We start from the raw sequence: 17,233 nt of genomic DNA, 5'->3' as shown, positions 1-17,233 counted from the left end.
ATGCAAAATAAATAACTCCCTCAGGATCAGGGCCACAGGCAGGACATGGCAATACCCCTGCCCATGGCAAGGGGATGGAAGGGGATGATCTTTAAGGTCCCTTCCAACCCAAACCACCACTCTATGATTCTTTTCCTTCACAGGAGCATGGAGAAGGCTGAAGGACAAGGAAAAATAAGCGCAGCTGTTCAGGGAAGACCAAGGTGCTGCAAGACACATCCCATTTAGAAAGGCACATTTCCCAGAAAACTCCAATCCCATGCTTTTTCACACAGTGGCTACAGCAGAAGCAACAGCAAGACACATTTTGGTAGAAAGATCAAGAGGCTTAGGGCCAGCATCATTTAATATCTGTATTTTTTACTTCTTAAATGTGTGGAAATGTTTCTGTATTTGCTGCTTCTCTGGGAGGTGCAGGGATGAAGAGGGTGATGGAGACAGTAGGGTTTCTTTGCACAGGAGAGGAACAGCTCAAGCCAAAGTTGTCATCCCACTTCTGTTTTTCAGTATCTTCCCCCACCACTTTAAATGCTCTTTCACACCACAGAGCTGCCAGTTTCCTTTCAGAGGCACAACACAAAGGTGTTAACTTCAATTTCTACCCAGAGAGAGTGGTTGCATGCATCTAGCTCAGCTCCAGACCATCACACTCCTGCAGTATTTTCTCCAACCAGCCCTAAGCCTGGCTGTTATTTTCTTTTGGGGGTTACTTTTTTCATCCTGCAGCTGTTGAGGGTGGTGGTAGCAGGATGGACAAGGATTGAATCACCAAACAAACAAGAAAGGGACTCCTCTGAAACTTTCCAGATCGAAAAAGCACACACAAAATTTTCTTTTCAAGAGGTTTTAATGAAGAGTCATATTTTTAAACCTCTCACACTGTACAACACATTTAACTGTACATCAAGCTCAGATAAAAAATAAAGCTTTCTTACAAAGTACGGTTTTCCAGTGATTTTTTTTTTCCTTTTTTTTTTTTTTTGCAGTAAAAATAGCTGCTACATAAAACCCTCCTGATCTTTGAAAAGGAGTCACAGTTATTTCCAAAAATAGAATTCGTATTTTAATCATACAGAATAAACTGCAGGAAGAGACGAGTGAACTGAAAAAATAAGGCTTGTATATAAATTTTTTTTTTAAAAGTACATGCATAGAAGTTGAAAAACATATGCCATTTATAAAGAAAAAAGGTAATTTTACCCATATTAATATTTTCATTTTTCAGTTACAGAAGAAACCACAAACAGGCCCTTTTATGTCCCAGAATACAACATTAGTTTCCTGTAAAAATGCCAAAATGCACAAAGAATTGCCAGCTTCAGGCTTGGCAAAATCCTGAGCCCGACCTCCCTCCCTGCCCCCCCAAATGCATGCACACTGAGTATAGAACTTCTGCTGTCTCTCAGGCCAATTAAATACTTGCAGAAGGTTGTATATCCTAGACAAACATGAAACCCAACCCCCCCCTCCATTTGATAACTTTACATTCATCCTATTTCAAAACACACATACAATTAGTTTAATTTACACTATACAGTATCTGTTAAATAGGAACATCAGAGTTTCCAAAGGAATCACAGAATATATACAAACTGAATATTGAAATGGTATGATTTTCCCTTCTTTTAAAAGGGTGGTTGGTTTTTTGTTGTTGTTTTTTTTTAAAACAGTTGCTACATCTGGTTTTGGACACGAGAGTGTTTATGTACCTATGCAGCACATTTCTGGAGTAGTAACAATAATAATAACAATAATAAAACGTGCTTTAAAACAAAAGTAATACCGGTCTCCTTACTGCTCATTTAAAATAAATTAGTTTGTGGTTGTTTTTAAATAACCTGCATGAGGATGGCGGTGTTTCACAAACATCCCAGCAAGAGTTCTGCTGCATCGCTGGTTTCTCAGCGCCAACCTTTGGTTTCAAAGCCAACCCCATCCTTTCAGGGCAGTGTCGAAGCGCTTGGCAGGGCAGGGCAGGGCAGAAATGCTGACCCCAGGAGCACCCCCGTGTCTCCACGCCGGAGCCAGGGCTGTGCCCGCTCCTGCAGAGCCCCACCGACCCCGCTCGGCCGCTTCCCTCCGGCTCTCCGCGGTTACAAAATGGATGAAGGTCCCGCTTTGGGCAGCCTCCCCCGGGCACGGCGGGCCCGGCTCCCGGGCACTGTCCCCACTGGTGACTCCAGACGCACGGGCCGGGGCCGGGATCAGTCCTCGGTGTCGGGCTGCACGCCCAGCATGGCGTGCAGCTCCTCGGGGGTGTAGCCCAGCAGGTTGTGCAGGTCGCACACGAAGCGGTAGACGTAGCGCTTGCCCGACGTCTTGTGGATGATGTTCTTGTCGTAGTAGTAGCGCAGGCCCCGGCTCAGCTTCTCGTAGTTCATCTTGGGCTTGTTCTTCCTCCTCCCCCACCGCCGTGCCACCTGCCAGAGAGCAAAGTGCAGCTTTATTCGACTTGTCTTCTCCTCGGCGGCCGATTAAATAAAACCCTTACTCAGACACAGCATTTCATTTGCTTCGGATGGCCCAGCCTCACAAGAGAGGAGCTGGTGACTGATCCCACAAGACAGCTCAACAGCAGCAAATCTCTCAGGGATTTTCTCACCCAGGAGAAGGTGGCTGACAGCAAAGGACACCAGTTTGCAGGGGATGGGCCAAAACGTGCTTAAGGAGGTCAGGTTTATGGAGAAACCACAGAATATCCCAAGCTGGAAGTGTCCCACAGGGACCAAAGTCTAATTCCTGGCCCTGCACTGGACAGCCCTGAGAAACACAGAATATCCTGAGCTGGAAGGAATCACAGAATCAACCAGGCTGGAAAAGACCTCCGAGACAGAGCCCAGCCTGTGACCCAACACCACCTTGTCAAGCAGACCATGGCACCGAGTGCCACATCCAGTCTTTCCTTCAGCACCCCCAGGGACGGTGACCCCACCAGCAGTCCAGCTCCTGGCCCTGCACAGGACAACCCCACAAATCACACAATACCCTGAGCTGGAAGGCACCCACAAGGAACCAAACCCAGCTCCTGTCTCTGCACAGGCACCCCAACAATCCCACCCTGTGCCTGAGGGCTTTGTGCAAACACTCCTGGAGCTCTGGCACAATCTGCTCTCTCAAAAAAAACCCGTTTTACCCCTCATTTGCTATCAGGCAGCAGGGGAAAACTCTTTACTGGAAGTTCAATGCTATGAAGTTCCTTGGAGTTCATGATTTCTATCCCCTCTTTTTTCTTTTCTTTTTTTTAACATCAAAAAGTTTCACTGGACTTTTTATGCCATATTTTAATATAATAATTTCCCTACTGGAAACAGTATCAGAAAATAAAAATGCATCACTTTTAATGAGTGAAGTTCCCAAAATACTTCAAAAGCAGCACTACCATATTTGATGTGCAGCTAAACACGCATCTATAGCCAGGACTGGGCCCACAGGTGTCAGATCAGACCCCAAATCTTTGTTTTCACCCCAATTAGCCACATACCTCATCTGGGTCAGCAAGTTTAAATTCCCATCCATCTCCTGTCCAACTAATAAATGACTGACAGGACTTGTCAGTCAGTAACTCCAGAAGGAATTGCCACAGCTGGATAGGTCCACTGCCTGTTGGGAAAGAGGAGACACAGAAAAACCACAAATTAATACCTCTGACAGCTCTAACCACAACCAACGTATGTGACCAGACTCGTATCACAGACCTGGTAATTAATCTGATTTATCTTCTTTATAGATCAGAAAGAAACCTAAGGTTTTACTCCACAGCACAAATCTGCTCCTTCCCATGTAAAAATGAAGTCAGGTTTTTTCATGGAAACAAAGGATTTGACAAAAGTTACGGCTTTGCCTCTCACATGGATCCCTTAACCCTCACTCCCACCTCCCAAGCAGCTGCATTTTGAGCTCCAGGGCTTGTCCTGAAGTCTTGGGCTTGGCAAACATCCTACAGGAAAAAAACCAATCTCAGCAAGGACTACGGCAACAAGGCCTTAACAACACCTGTGGGAATTTCCAAATCTGGGAGATTTTGTCCAAGCTCCCCTCTTTTTCAAACAGATCAAAAAGTGCATTTGATTTTTTTCTTGATCTGACGTGCCTGTCTGTTCCTGCACTGAGTGGACAATCCCCAAGCCTTTGTTTAGTCACATATAAAACTGAAATTACTTGTGACTAGTGGTCCCTACCCCTGTGGCACCCACTTACAGGGAGCACTGATGCTACATAAGAAAACAGGAGTGACCATTTTGCCTCACCACTCACCAGTAAAGCCAGCCAGGATGGCTGCTGGTATAACTGGTTTCCCTTGCTCCACAGGATCACTCCGTTCTTGGATGTAGTCTTTGAAGGACATGGTAGGTTTGCTCAGGCACAGGGACTGGCTGCAGTCATCCTCAAAGCTCTCGTAGGATGGCACACGCTGCAGATCCACCAGGGAGGACTGGCTGTTCCAGGACTGCAGCATGGAATCCGAGCTCTCGTAGCTCTCGGCACCGCTGTCGCTGGATTCGTGTTCTCTCAGCTTGCCTTTTATCAAATAAAACAATAAAATAAATAAAATAGAAAGTGGTGGGTTTTTTGGGTTTTTTTACCCTCCCCCTTAATCCAGCCTGTCCATATAAATCAGGCAAAGGAGGAAGAGGCGTTCGGAACGGGGCCTCGGCCTCGTGTTTATCATGCAGATAACGACTCACCAGAGTTATCCATCAGCAAATTGAGATTGCTCCTTGGGAAATCTTGGTTTACTGCACAGTAGTTCACACCAACAGCATCTGCTTGGGTTTTAGGGAACAATGGGAAGTCTTGTTCTGGGTTGAGGAGATTCGGTGCCGTGGAAGTCTGACAGACGTCAGTCAGAAGATTGGGTTTGGGATAACTGAGGGGTTTAGGGTATCCAGGCATTTGCATTCCATAGGAATTCTGATCTACGCTAACAGCTGAAAAAAGAAACCAAAGAATTAGATGATTTTCCCCTGGAAACCCTTAAACAAACTAATTCACTAAATACACCAAATCAGATTCTGCAAATCCCCCTCTGTAACTTGCCAGCCACAAATGCCCATTGTTCATTCTTCAAGGAAACTATAGAAAAAATTGGGGAAGTTTAAGTGGTTTTGAGCAAGGCTCTCCCCATTAAGTGGTGTAATCAGGCTGAGCTGAAGCCTGACTGTGGCAGAATAAAACACACCATCAATCAAACGATCTGAGGGAGCCAGCACTGCATCCCACACACTTCCAACAGCTCTAGCACACTTCCACAGCCTTTAAAAAGGCCTAAACACAACTCTTGCTGCTTCCCAGCTTTTGCCCTAGGTTTGCTAGAGATCGGAGTGGTCATTCTGCTCCACAGATGGAAGGTTTGGCATAGCAAGAGGAAATTTTCATTTTCTCAAAGTCTTTGCTCTTCAAATGATTTCTGATATAAATTAGGTGACAATTGAACAACACGAGGAAAGAAGGCTGGAGCAGCTGAAGTCAAATGTTCAAGCACAGTACCTATTCTGGTGCTTTTTGTTTCTACCCAGGAGTCTGTGACGTGCTTAGAATAAACTGAGAGATGCAAAATACGAATTTTTAAAAAAAACTTACTTAAGGAATTATTATTGACCCAGTGAGGAACAGACGTGAGGTGAGAGTTCTCCACATATTGATCCTGTGTTTTCTCTTGGCTGTCTGGGGAGAGGAGAAAAAGAGAAAATTTGGGTTTATAGTTTTAAAGATCCAACCTGTATGCTATAGAAAGCTTCTGACTCTTGGGAGTATTTTGGGGTCACTATTCACAATTTTAGTTTCACACTCTATTTGCATTCTCTCTCATGATAGAAATCACACTAAAGAAAACCCAACCAACTTCCAACAGGCTTTGAAACCATCACACCAACTGTATTTTCACATAAAACTTAAAACCAACAAAAACTGCAGTGTGCTTTAAGGTCCAACTGTTGGTTAGCTTTGTATTTATGGGGTTAACTGTTTTATTTATGGGGTATTTACAGTTCTGGTACCCCAATCTCATTTATTCCAGTGATCTTCCCAAATAAAACCTGCCCACAAATGTACTCAGCCTGCACACAGAATGTCTGCAGCTATCTGGGATCTGTGCTTTGCATACCAAGGATGTACTGACAGTGCTGATAATGCTTTTATTAACCAAGTTTTAAAGTTCATTTTGAGTTTTCATATGCACTAAAGCCCTTCATAGTGAAACCAGTGTTGAAATCGAGTCCCATTTCTGTTTCTGTTAGGAGAGCCCCAAACCAAAAGCTTTTTCTGGCTCTCTTAACTACCTTTTATCATCTGTTCCAGGTGTTCCCACAGAATATCACCCACATAGTCAGGTGCCAGTTCCAGGAAACGCTCCTTGCCCAGGTTGCACAAGTCTTGGCCACTCATAAGAAACTGATGGAAGTTCACATTTGCCAAGCTGAACTCATTAGTAGCCCATGAAAGCCACTGGCAAACTTGCTGTTCAGTCCACAGCCAGGGATCTGCAAGACAGGAAGGATCCAACATTTAGAGGTAACTCTTGGCCATGTAATCTTCCTTAGAAAGCAGTGAATTAAAAAGAAATAAAATTATTTAGCCAAGTTATTGAGTTGAATGAATTCAGAATGAATGTATTCTTGAATTTAAAAAAAAAACCAAAACAACCCAGTCCTCTCTTTTCTTTCTGCATTCACTTGCAGAAACCAGAGATGTCCTCGGTTTGCTTGATTCTCTCTCATGCTGCCAAAGCATGAGCTCTCCATGCACCCATTTTTAACACCAGCAAGTCTGGCCTTTCCAAGGCAAGCTGTGCCAGATTCACATAGGATCCATTCTTGTATTTCCTACTGACATCATTCCTTCCTTTTCAAAGAGCAGCTATTCAGCCTCCTCCTTAGCATTTAAAAAAAAAAAAATAAAAAAAAAAGCTTATAAATAGCAAGCACTTACTATTTGGGATACCCAGCCGACACTGTTCCTTTGTGAAACCACTGAAAGTATCTTTCAGGGCCTGACTCATCACAGCCTTGCTGCACGGGGTTAACAGAGGCAATTCACAGTTGTTCGACTCTGCAAGAAAAGAAAAGGGGTGGAGGGGAGGAAGAAGACACATTAACTTCAGGCCACTGAAAGGAGTGACTGGGTTTTGCTGTTTGAAGAATTTAAAAAAAAAAATAAAAAAAATAAAAAGGATGTTAGAAAGTTGGTGTTTTAGGAAAACACAGATCACCAAACTCTAAAATCTCTGTGCTACTTGTTTGATAAGATTGCATCACTAATTAGAGCTTTGCAGCTTTCCATGCATAGATCCTTATTTACTCTCAGTGGTTACATAAAGTGCCTTTGTTGCAGGGAAACTTTATTTTTTTTTTTTTTTGAAGGGAAATGAGACTGCTTGTTCCTATTTTACCACCCATAATTTGCCCTGAGACTTCTCTGCAACTCCAGACAATCTTTATTTAATTTGAGAGCTAAGTAACTGGCAGCAGGGTTGTGAAGAGGCAGCTTGCACTGTTCAACACTGCATTTTCAGACCTTATCATATCTCATCACCCAAGCACATGGTGCAATGGATTATTCCATCATCTGGACCAAACAAGTGTGACTGGTAACAAGCTGGGGGTGAATAATGCATCAAACCACAAAGCTGGCACCATTGTGTGTCAGTATAAATCACTGATCTACTTCACTGACTTCCAAATTTACAAGAAGATTCTATTTTAAGGATAAATTCAGCTCCCACTCAGCTTTTCTTATTGGTCAATTTTTACCAGAAGATGCCTCATTTTATCATAGAACGATGTCACAGAATGATTTGGGATGGAAGGGACTTTAAAGCCCATCCAATGCCACCCCTGCCATGGCAGGGACACCTTCCCCTATCCCAGTTGCTCTTGGCAGATTCCAAGTCAGCTCAGAGCTGTGCAGCTCTTCCTGCTCTCCCAGACCATCTACAGACTCCACTTGTGCTTAATTCTGTTTTTACCACACCCTTCCTAATATCTGCAAGGACTTGCTTTGCTGACCAGAGCAGGTGACTGATTAGAATCACACTAGAACAAAGGACCTGTGGTTTTCTGGGTTTGAGGGCTGGAGGGTTTTTTTTTTCCTTTCCCTAAGGGGAGATAAAAGCAGCATCAGGTAAAATATCTACATTTTTTCAGGGATTTTAGGAAAGGATTTATAGGGCACTCTTGGTGGAATACTGACCTACACACACACACAAATAAAATTTAAAAACATCTTAAAACATCTCCACCCTATTTTTTAAGATATGGAATAAAACATACTGAGATTTAACACCAGAGAATCGAAAAAGCTGTTAGAATATTTGCACTTTAATTATGGTTGAGATGTTGCAAATTCAAATTACACAAAACCCTCTTTTTAATGATTTTTAAACTCTCAGTTCTGCTTAAACTCCTACTAAGGCTTCTTTAACAAAAAAAATCAGTTTATTAGGCTACTGTATCCCAGTTCCTATTTCTTTCCAGTACAGAAAACAGCAACTATCCACAAAGAAACTCACATGAATAAAACCAAGCATGTACACACAAGTCTGTGTATTAAACCACATCTTTTTAGGAAAATCCATGTTGCACACTCAGGAAATGTTACTTAGACAAAAATTTCTGATCTGCTGACTGGACTAAGGAGCAAAGCGAAGACTTACCATAAGAAGTGGAGTCAAATCCTGTTGGCACTTCCTGAAGCGTTTGGTCTTCACTGAGTGAGAAAAAATACCCAGCAAAAAGCGAGTTTGAGCTGTCAAAGGTGTCAAACGCTGGCTGACGCTGCAGAGGAACAGAATAAATACAGAATAACGTAAGCATTTTGCTGGAGAGCGGTGAACTCCACTGCTAGGAAGTGTCTGGGTTTGGTTTCCTAGATCTGGAGATCAGGCACAACCACTACCTTGAATGAGCCAGCTTTGAAACTTAACCACAATGAGGGCACAGCTTCTGCTACCAGTGACTAAAACCCACTGATAAGGGTGAGGTGGGGGATGTTCTGCAGCTTACAGTAAAGCCAAATCAAGATATTCTTAGCTTTTTCCTGTAATTGAGGCTTTTAACAATAGAGAATACACATGTGTGTGTATAACTACGTGTTTATTTCCAGGTATATTTTAAAGAAATCCTCATTTCCTTAACCCTTTTAAATTGATTATCCACTTGATGAGGATTTGATGGCAGATCAGTAAATTATGGGAAAACTGCCAGTGCAAAACCTACAATAGATTTATGAAGTTGTTTTGTTTTGTTTTCTGAAGGATAAAACTCATCTAAACCACATCACTTGAAGCTACAGCCAGCTTTACAGGACTTGAGGAAGGATGTTGTAGCAACTTTTACACTTCTGCCTTACTGGATTTGCCAGCAACCACATTTTTTAAGCCTTGCAAGCGCTCAGATGCTCAGTGAAACAATTCTACTTTCATTTTACAGCAAGGGATAAACAAGACTGATAAAAATGCTCCAGATAAGAGTGGATTCTACTGATATACTGACATTCAAGAAACACTCTTATATTTTGAAAGCCTAACTCCTTTCAAACTGGACTTGTGCCGTGTATGCCTGAAACACTGGAATGAATTCAGTAAATTCCCCCCAACCACTTCAGTCTTGGGGGGCAGAAGGAATGTGAGCAGAGGAAGAAATAACTTCAAAAACAACTTAAGAAACTTGCTTGTTAGTCACAGGGAAACTGTATCTGCAATATCTTCAGGCAAAGATGGATAAAAGTGGCCACTGAGATTGTTTTTAAAGGCACCTGAGGATAGAACATTGCTCTGGAAAGCTGCAGCTGGCTCGTGGCAGCTCCTGCCCTTCAGGGAGCTGGAGACAAAGGCAACTTGCAAATGTTTATTTGGTTTGGGCAAACACTGATTTGCCAGCTTGTGCCAAAGGAGTGGATTTAGCTGAGGACAAGGCAAGGATTTCTCAGGGCAGTGTTCAGGTGCAATGCAAAAAGCAACCTAAACTATGCTCCTGGAATAGCAAATTAGGATTAACTTCCCCTCACATTCCCAAACTTTTCATGTCACCACAAGCAGTATGATGATCATTCAGAAATCTCCTGGCCAGCAGGGACAAACTGTGGACCTCTGGTTCAGGTACTCCCCAACTCAAGTCAAAGCCAGCCCTTGGAAAGACTCATGTCTGAATAAAACAAGTTAATAACAGCTGCCAAATCTGCTGGTAAAAGATTCTTTATACGTTACTAGATAAAAGCTCTGACTCATCCCTAGCACTTAAAAAAAAGGGCAAGTTCTTTCAACACAATCTGGAAACTCCTGCATTTTGTGTAAATAGCTGACCCTTATCCTGAGTCACTGGAAAAAATGCTGTGGCATGTGAGTGAGTAAAATCCATACCGTGCTAGTTTCATATTTCAAAAGGGAGAAAATTATTGTGTAAGCACGTTCTTGATTTAATAGTAGTAAAAGAGGGAAAACACAATGCAGAATGAATTCTGCTCGTCCTATCAGTTACACAACGACTTTGTTTGGCTTTTCAATACATGTAACTACTGCAGAATGAAATAAAATGGAACGTGAATAGCTACAGCACAGCAGAACACAAATCTCTGACTTAATTCTATGACAACTGAACACTGAATAAGTGCTTAGAATAACCACTGTGTTAAGAGCACACAGATGTTAAGTTGGGGGATCTCTTGGAATTTTTTGTGAGGAGTAAAAAGCTAAGAGGGGACATAAAGAGTCAGAGCAGTCAGCATCCCAGAGTCTCGCTGATTCTTCAAACCATGGCCATCCCTCAAAGCTAATGAGAGCAGAAAGGGTCTCCCTAACCTTTAATTGGTTAACATTAATCAATGCTGTGTAAAAAAATTGATACTGGGATTAAAAAGCAACCTGCATGAAAGGGGAGGGAGGGGAGCCCTTTGAGACTGAGCCTTTATAGTCTGCTGACCTCAGTTTGTAAATTCCTTTCAAAACAAATAACAGACACAGTCTACCCAAAGATGAAAGAAATGTAGTAACTTTTGGAGTTTTTACAATGTATTTGGCTTCCATTAATAACAGTTGTAAGTGAACAATCAACTTTTATTCCAAACAATGCTCAGGAAAGTACCAAACCTGACCACTCCTATCAGAAGAGGCCTCTTCCAGTCTCATCAAACTAAAGACACAAATCCTCTCCTGGTGCCCCATCTTTAACCTTTATTTCAGCAGAAGTTCCACCAATACAAGCGAATTTGAACTCAGTTCTTGTCTACTTCTTTCTAGTTCTTAGTATTTAGGGAAACAAAAGAGGGTTGAGGATGCAAGATCTGAACCTTCCTATTTCAGTCTTGCTTTTCACATCCCCGTGGAACTCAGTGGGAATACTCTGGCAGAAGATTACAGGGGAGCAATTAAACCCATGTTCACTTGGCTTATCCAATTCCTGTTCTAGCACTGCAGGAACACAACAAAAGCACTGGCTGGGTCTGGGAGGTGACAGCTCCAGGGTACTCACCTTGAGCATTCCTCTGTACATGTTTGACACGGGAGCTACTTGATCCATGTTCCTGATCCCAAAGTCACTCATCTGAAAAACGAGAGGGGTGACGTTAGAAACGCTGCCAAAGGAGGAGGAAGCAGATGTTAACAGATGTACCAGACTGCTCTGGCACAGAACATGCAGCAGTGAGATACAGGGAAAGCTTTTCCAACATCCCAAGCACACAGGGCAGTTCTCACCTTGCTCCTCAGCTGGGAGAGCTCTCACAAAACTTGTGGTTGCCTGGAAAGCCCACAAAAAGCTCTTGCCCACCGAGTACCTGTCTCTTTGGGGTCTTTTCCAACTTTTCACCTATTATCTTAGGTAATCAGTTTGGTGTTACTTTTGCTTACTCTGTGCCCTCTCAGAGGCCGTGATTCACTTCAGACTTTGGCTTTCAGAGGAAGAGGAGTGACAGAGTGGCACTGTGATACACCTTCACCTCCTGCATTCACCCCTCCACGCATAATCAGAGAAGCCAATCCCAGTGTCCCCAACCTCCTGCCTTTACTACTTTACTCCAAACCACAAGACTTTCTAAACACAGGACTAACACATTTATAAAGCTTTAGAAGGCCTAAGTTTTATTTGAAAAGGTGTTTATGAAGTAAAATGCCCCGTTTAAAGGGCTGATAATGGGACCACTATCAATATATACATGCCCCTGAAGTCAAACCTTTATCAATATTGCCTTTATTACCAGGAACAGAGTTGTGTGAGGCCTGTGTAACTTTTCTCCTATATATCACTGAAGGAGAAGAGTGATAAGATTCATATCCTATGGAAAAGATCAAACATGAAGAATAAAGCCAGTTTTATGGCCATTGCTAGGGTTTATCATGATGCTGCAATTCAGGTGTCAGTGAACTTGTAGCTTGATACCTTATCAAGCTACACTTTTAATTTTCCTTCCCTTTTTTCACAGCACTGGGCTGAATTCCCTTGCTCCATAGCAACGGACTGAAAACATGCACTTGTACTTAAATAGCCACAGAGGACACTATCAAGGTTTCCACAAAACTGTGATCACTTATTATAAGCCAAATCTATCATTCACCATGTTAAAACAAGAAAAAAAACAAAAAACAAAATCACTTTAAAATAAAGAAAAAAACCTGTAAATTAGGATCTAGACAAAATAAGCCCAGCTTGTTAAAAATTGCAACACATGCAAAAGCTGTCCATGTAAACAGAGAGGAAAATAAAAACAACCAGCAGCCAAAGACAAGGAACCCTTTCATACTCTTAAATAGCTGATCACTTAAAAATAAATGTAAAAAAATAAATAGCAAGAGTCCTTAACATGAAAGGCCTATTTCAACTTGACTGGGCCTTATAATTGAAACAAAATAAACCAACTGACACTGAAAAGAATATTCATTAGTGTTACTCAAAAAGGGCAATCTACTGAACGATGTTTTTTACCTCAAACAGCACGTACAAATATTTGATCTAAATTACACATCTCATTGAGCAGCAAAGAATTTCACACAGCGTGAGTCTCACTCAGCAAGCATCCTAATCTGTTCATTAAATTTGCCACAGTTTAAACAACTGTTTATCCTTGCATTTGACTGGGCTTTTTAAAAAGTGTAAGGCAATTTCCATCACCCTTTATTTTGCCTTTGAATTCTGCTCTGGTGTCCAGGGATAACTGCCTTAGGAATCTGAGTATTCGTGAAAATATTCTATGTATATTCTGTAAGTTGAGGTCTGATCCCTGGTTAGGGGTACAAATAAGATTCCTGGCACTTGTGGGCAATTCTGACCTCTCCACAAATCCTGTTAGGCACTTCCCTATCCACTAAAAGGGCTGCGATTCTCTCCTTCCTGCCATTATTTTTTTTTTTCTTTCTTTAGAGATGTTTAGGGCCCTAAGACAAAAGGTTTATACCAAGTGTTGATTACACAGCATTGCTCATTAACCCAAGCCCCTGCTCCTCCGTGCTGGGTTTGTTCCTAGGGAAAGCTTTGGAAAAATGAGACACTGAGCTCTGACTGGAAAACACATGGATTTCTTCAGCACGTTTCTTCCTCCAACCGAGTATCTCAAACAGAGGAATTTCTACATCCCTTGTTCATCCCTCATCAGCTTTCTCCCCATCTGCAGCACAAATTCCCAGCCCTGAGATACAAAACCCTCACAGAGACAGCACAAGGCAAACAGACCTGGAAAGGCAAGGCGGATTTCCGTGGCACAGAGGGTTAAATCTGCCTTTCTGCCGGACTTAGAAAGCTGCTGTTCCAAGTTCAGAAAAGCCACTACGGCCCAACACGGTGTGACTGGGCCTCACCTCCAACTCCTCCACTAATGCTGATGACTGCGACTTGCCAGCTATAATTGGTTTAACTGGCAGGACACCTTCCTCAACACCCCCGCATAGCTGAGTGGGTGAACCAGAACAGGGTCAACAGGATCAGGCACTTATTAACTAATACTCCTGAATTCTGATCGCCTTCTTTTCAGCAACAGCCAGGTGCCTGCCCACAGCTGGGCGCAGCTGGGCAGCATCCACAGGGAGAAGCGAAGCGCTCCGGTGTTCCCGATGGATCTGAAGGACCTCCGATGGGATTTTCCCTTGTTTTTTCGGGGGGATTTTTTGGGAGGGGAGAGCAGGCAGGGGGATATTTTGCCTGGATGTTTTGTTGGTTTTTTTTTTTTTTCTTTTAAATAGAAATTCTTTTTCAGGGAAATAAACCAGCCTCCTCTTAGGAAGAGGGTAGGAGGGAACGGCGTGCCCCGCGCAGCCCCTGGGCTCCGCCGGGAGCCTGCCCGGCTTCTCACACACATGACACACGCTTCGCCCACGTAAAAAACTTCGGTGGGCAGATCACACAGCCCAACGTTGTTGGGTTTTTTTTTTAAGTCCCTTTAAAGTCCTAACCAAATCCAGAGCGCGCTGCCCATTAACCCCTTCCTGCCGGGCCCGCGGCGTTCCCCGGGGGATGAGCCCCCGGCCGCTCCCCTCAGCCCCTCACGGCCGCCGGGCCGGGCTGAGGGATCGGCGTCCCCGAGGAGAATCCGCGGCGCGGATGGCTCGGGGCACATCACCGAGGAGCAGTCCGGGCAGCAGCAGCGAGGAGGGGTCCCGATGAGCCCTTTCTCCTTTTCTCCCCCCCTCCATCCCCGCCGCCCCCGCCTCACCTGGCCCCCGATGCCGGCGCTCCTGCGCTCCCTCCCCGGCGGCGGCCCCGGCCCCACACGCGGCGTCCAAGGGATGGAGGCGCCGCTGCCTCTCGGCGAGCCAAAATATCCTCGATGCGGCCGCGCCGGCCAACAACAACAGCGCTGATCCCGGCGGAGAGTCCCGGCGAAAGGAGGGGGGCACAGAAGGGGCGGGATGCGGCAGGGAAGGCAGGCGGTGCGTGGGCGCTGCCGGCCGGGGCGCGGGTGCGGGCGGCCCGCGGTGCTGCCGCGCTGGTTCGGCGCTGGTTCCGCCGCCGCTGGGCTCCGCTCCGCGCTGTGCTGCCCGGCCGCCCTCGCAGGCGCTCTTCAGCGGGCGGGGAGAGGCGGCAGGACCCGCCTCCCGCAAGCCCGGCCCCTCCGCTTGTTGTCGTCGCTGGTACCGGCACAGCCGCGCTCGGCCCCGGCTCCGGCAGCGCCGGGGATGCCGAGCGGCTCGGGGAGGAAAAGGGGGGGAAAAAAGCTCTTTTATGTCAGCTGTTTTAACATCCTTCTGAGAGTCTTTTATTATTATTATTATTATTATTATTATTATTATTATTTTTCTTCCCCCCCGGTTATGCGTGAGATAATTCATGCTGGACGTTTTCCATGCTTGTTTTTTTAGTTAATGCCTCTCGTCGAGATAGGAGAGTTAACCCCTAAAATCCCAAGCAGAAACAGTCTGAGCCTCAGGAAGGATCTCTTCACAGAAAGGCGTTAGAGATGCCCAGGGAGATGGTGGAGTCACCATCCCTGGAGATGTTCAAGGAGCATCGGGACGTGGCACTTGGTGCCCTGGTTTGGTGGTCTGACAAAAGTTGGAACTCGATGCTCTCAAAAGATCTTTTCCAACCCGATTCTGTGATTTTCGTAAGTAAACTGCGACACTTGGTGCTGTGGAACTTCAGCGATTATGTCATGTCGCACCTTCCGCAATTATTTTGGGGAGTTCTTAATATAAAACGGGATGCGACGCAAAAAAAGCTGCAGCCTGCGAATCGCAGATCCTGACGCCGCAGCCTGTGAAACAGAGTTGGCGTTCCTCACACCTTGGGGAGAAAATTTGGTGGCCCTTGGAAAGTTGCAAGGAGCTCAGTGACACCAAAATGTAAAGTTACTTTATGCTGAATTTATTTTGTCGAAGTGAGTTCCCCTTGAGGGGTTGGAGAGATTTTGTGGACAGGCAGGCAGGGGTCTGTGTGGATTTTCTTGTGTTGGAGCCACCTCACTTGCCTGATTCTCATGCCAAATCACCTACAAATGATTTATAATGATATTAAACACTTTGTGTGCATTCAGACAAGGGATCCATGTGCCCTTCCCAGCTGCCCAGCCTGGCTGACCATGGGAGCCACCCTTGCTTCTTGCTTCCCCCTTCACTTCCCTGGATTTTCGATGAACACCAGGGATCCAAACCACACTTAAAGAGGAGCTTGCTCTAACACCTTGCTTTATTTAAATTTGCTCCCATTCAAACTAACAGTTGTGTCATAGGGTTGTAACTTTTCTTAATAATAAGAGCCCACTCACTGCTATTTCTCGGCTCCTCACCAGATTTCAGCTGATCCTCTACCTTTGCCTGTGAATATTTCTGCCATTAAAAAGCCACAGTTTCTTTGGCCTTGCTGGTGCTGTTGTCAGAGCTCCCTCCTGTATCTTCCAGCTATTTCTTTCTGGCTACAGCAAAAACTGGATTTTTAATTTTTTTAAGTATTTCTTTCAAACCCCTCAGAAAACTTTCTCTTTAGAAAAGCAGGATATATTTCATCCCTTAGGGTCAAATGTTACTGGGAAAATTGTGACAGTCTACTTTGAGAGGCTTAAAGAAGTGTCTTGATTATGCCAATGACATTTCTTACTCCAGGAGAGCCTGATCTAATAAGCCAACATCTGCTATAATCCTAGGGGAAACCATTAAAAACTGTATGTCAGCTGCATAGCAATTTTAATTATAACACTGACAAAAACAATTATGACACCCTTTTTATAGGGGAAACATCTGTCAGAAAGATAAGATGAAAGGCTGGGAGTTATTTATTTCTTGCTAAATTAACATTCTGGGACCCAGAGCAAAATTATTAACCTGGCCATATTTTGCTCTATTGAAAGGTTTTATTTTTTCAAGCAGTTCTTCTTATGTAAGAGCATTTAAGTTCATTAAATTTTACTTGTTGTTAGTATAGGAACAGACTTCATTAGAAGTGGTTTGTGCTTAGTGGGCTGCATGATGTATGAGGAGGGGCTGGGGGAGCTGGGTTTCATTAGCCTGGAGAAAAGCAGGCTAATGGGGAATCTCATTGCTAATTTCAACTCCTTAATGGGAGGTTGGAGCAAAGGGAAAAGCCAGACTCCTCCAGAGGTGCACAGTGGCAGCAGGGAAAATGCCAATTCGATATTTGGGAATCGATGTTCCCAGTGGGAGTCTCTGATCTGGAGTGGCCAAAGCTCAGAGCAAACCCAGCAGAAGGTCAGAGTAGAGACCTGAAACTTTCCAGCTCAAGTTTCTCTTTAATTCCATGATCCCTCTGCATTTTCAAAATGTAACATCATTAACTGAGAGAGTCAAAGGAAAAACAGGTTT

At 44.2% G+C, this 17,233-nt stretch overlaps 1 protein-coding gene across 2 annotated transcripts; it reads right to left on the bottom strand.

The window, feature by feature from the left end:
• Window positions 1-828: 828 nt before the first annotated feature.
• ETS2 (ETS proto-oncogene 2, transcription factor) lies at window positions 829-14,924 on the bottom strand. Of its 2 annotated transcripts, none has more exons than XM_015645379.3 (10): window positions 14,632-14,924; window positions 11,463-11,534; window positions 8,651-8,771; window positions 6,928-7,047; window positions 6,279-6,479; window positions 5,581-5,664; window positions 4,686-4,928; window positions 4,255-4,518; window positions 3,482-3,600; window positions 829-2,420 (listed from the first exon to the last, which is right to left on the bottom strand). In XM_015645379.3, exons 2-10 carry the CDS (start codon window positions 11,532-11,534, stop codon window positions 2,205-2,207), a joined length of 1,440 nt encoding a protein of 479 aa, XP_015500865.1. In that variant the 5' UTR covers window positions 14,632-14,924; the 3' UTR covers window positions 829-2,204. The 2 variants fall into 2 exon arrangements, with proteins under 2 accessions (XP_015500865.1, XP_015500876.1); XM_015645390.3 differs by lacking the exon at window positions 14,632-14,924 and adding an exon at window positions 13,656-13,786.
• Window positions 14,925-17,233: the final 2,309 nt, after the last annotated feature.

Source organism: Parus major, chromosome 1, assembly GCF_001522545.3.
Source record: "Parus major isolate Abel chromosome 1, Parus_major1.1, whole genome shotgun sequence".
Classification (NCBI taxonomy): Eukaryota; Metazoa; Chordata; class Aves; order Passeriformes; family Paridae; genus Parus; species Parus major.
The sequence above is the reverse complement of the archived record's forward strand: the minus strand, read 5'-3'. Positions and strand labels throughout refer to the sequence as shown.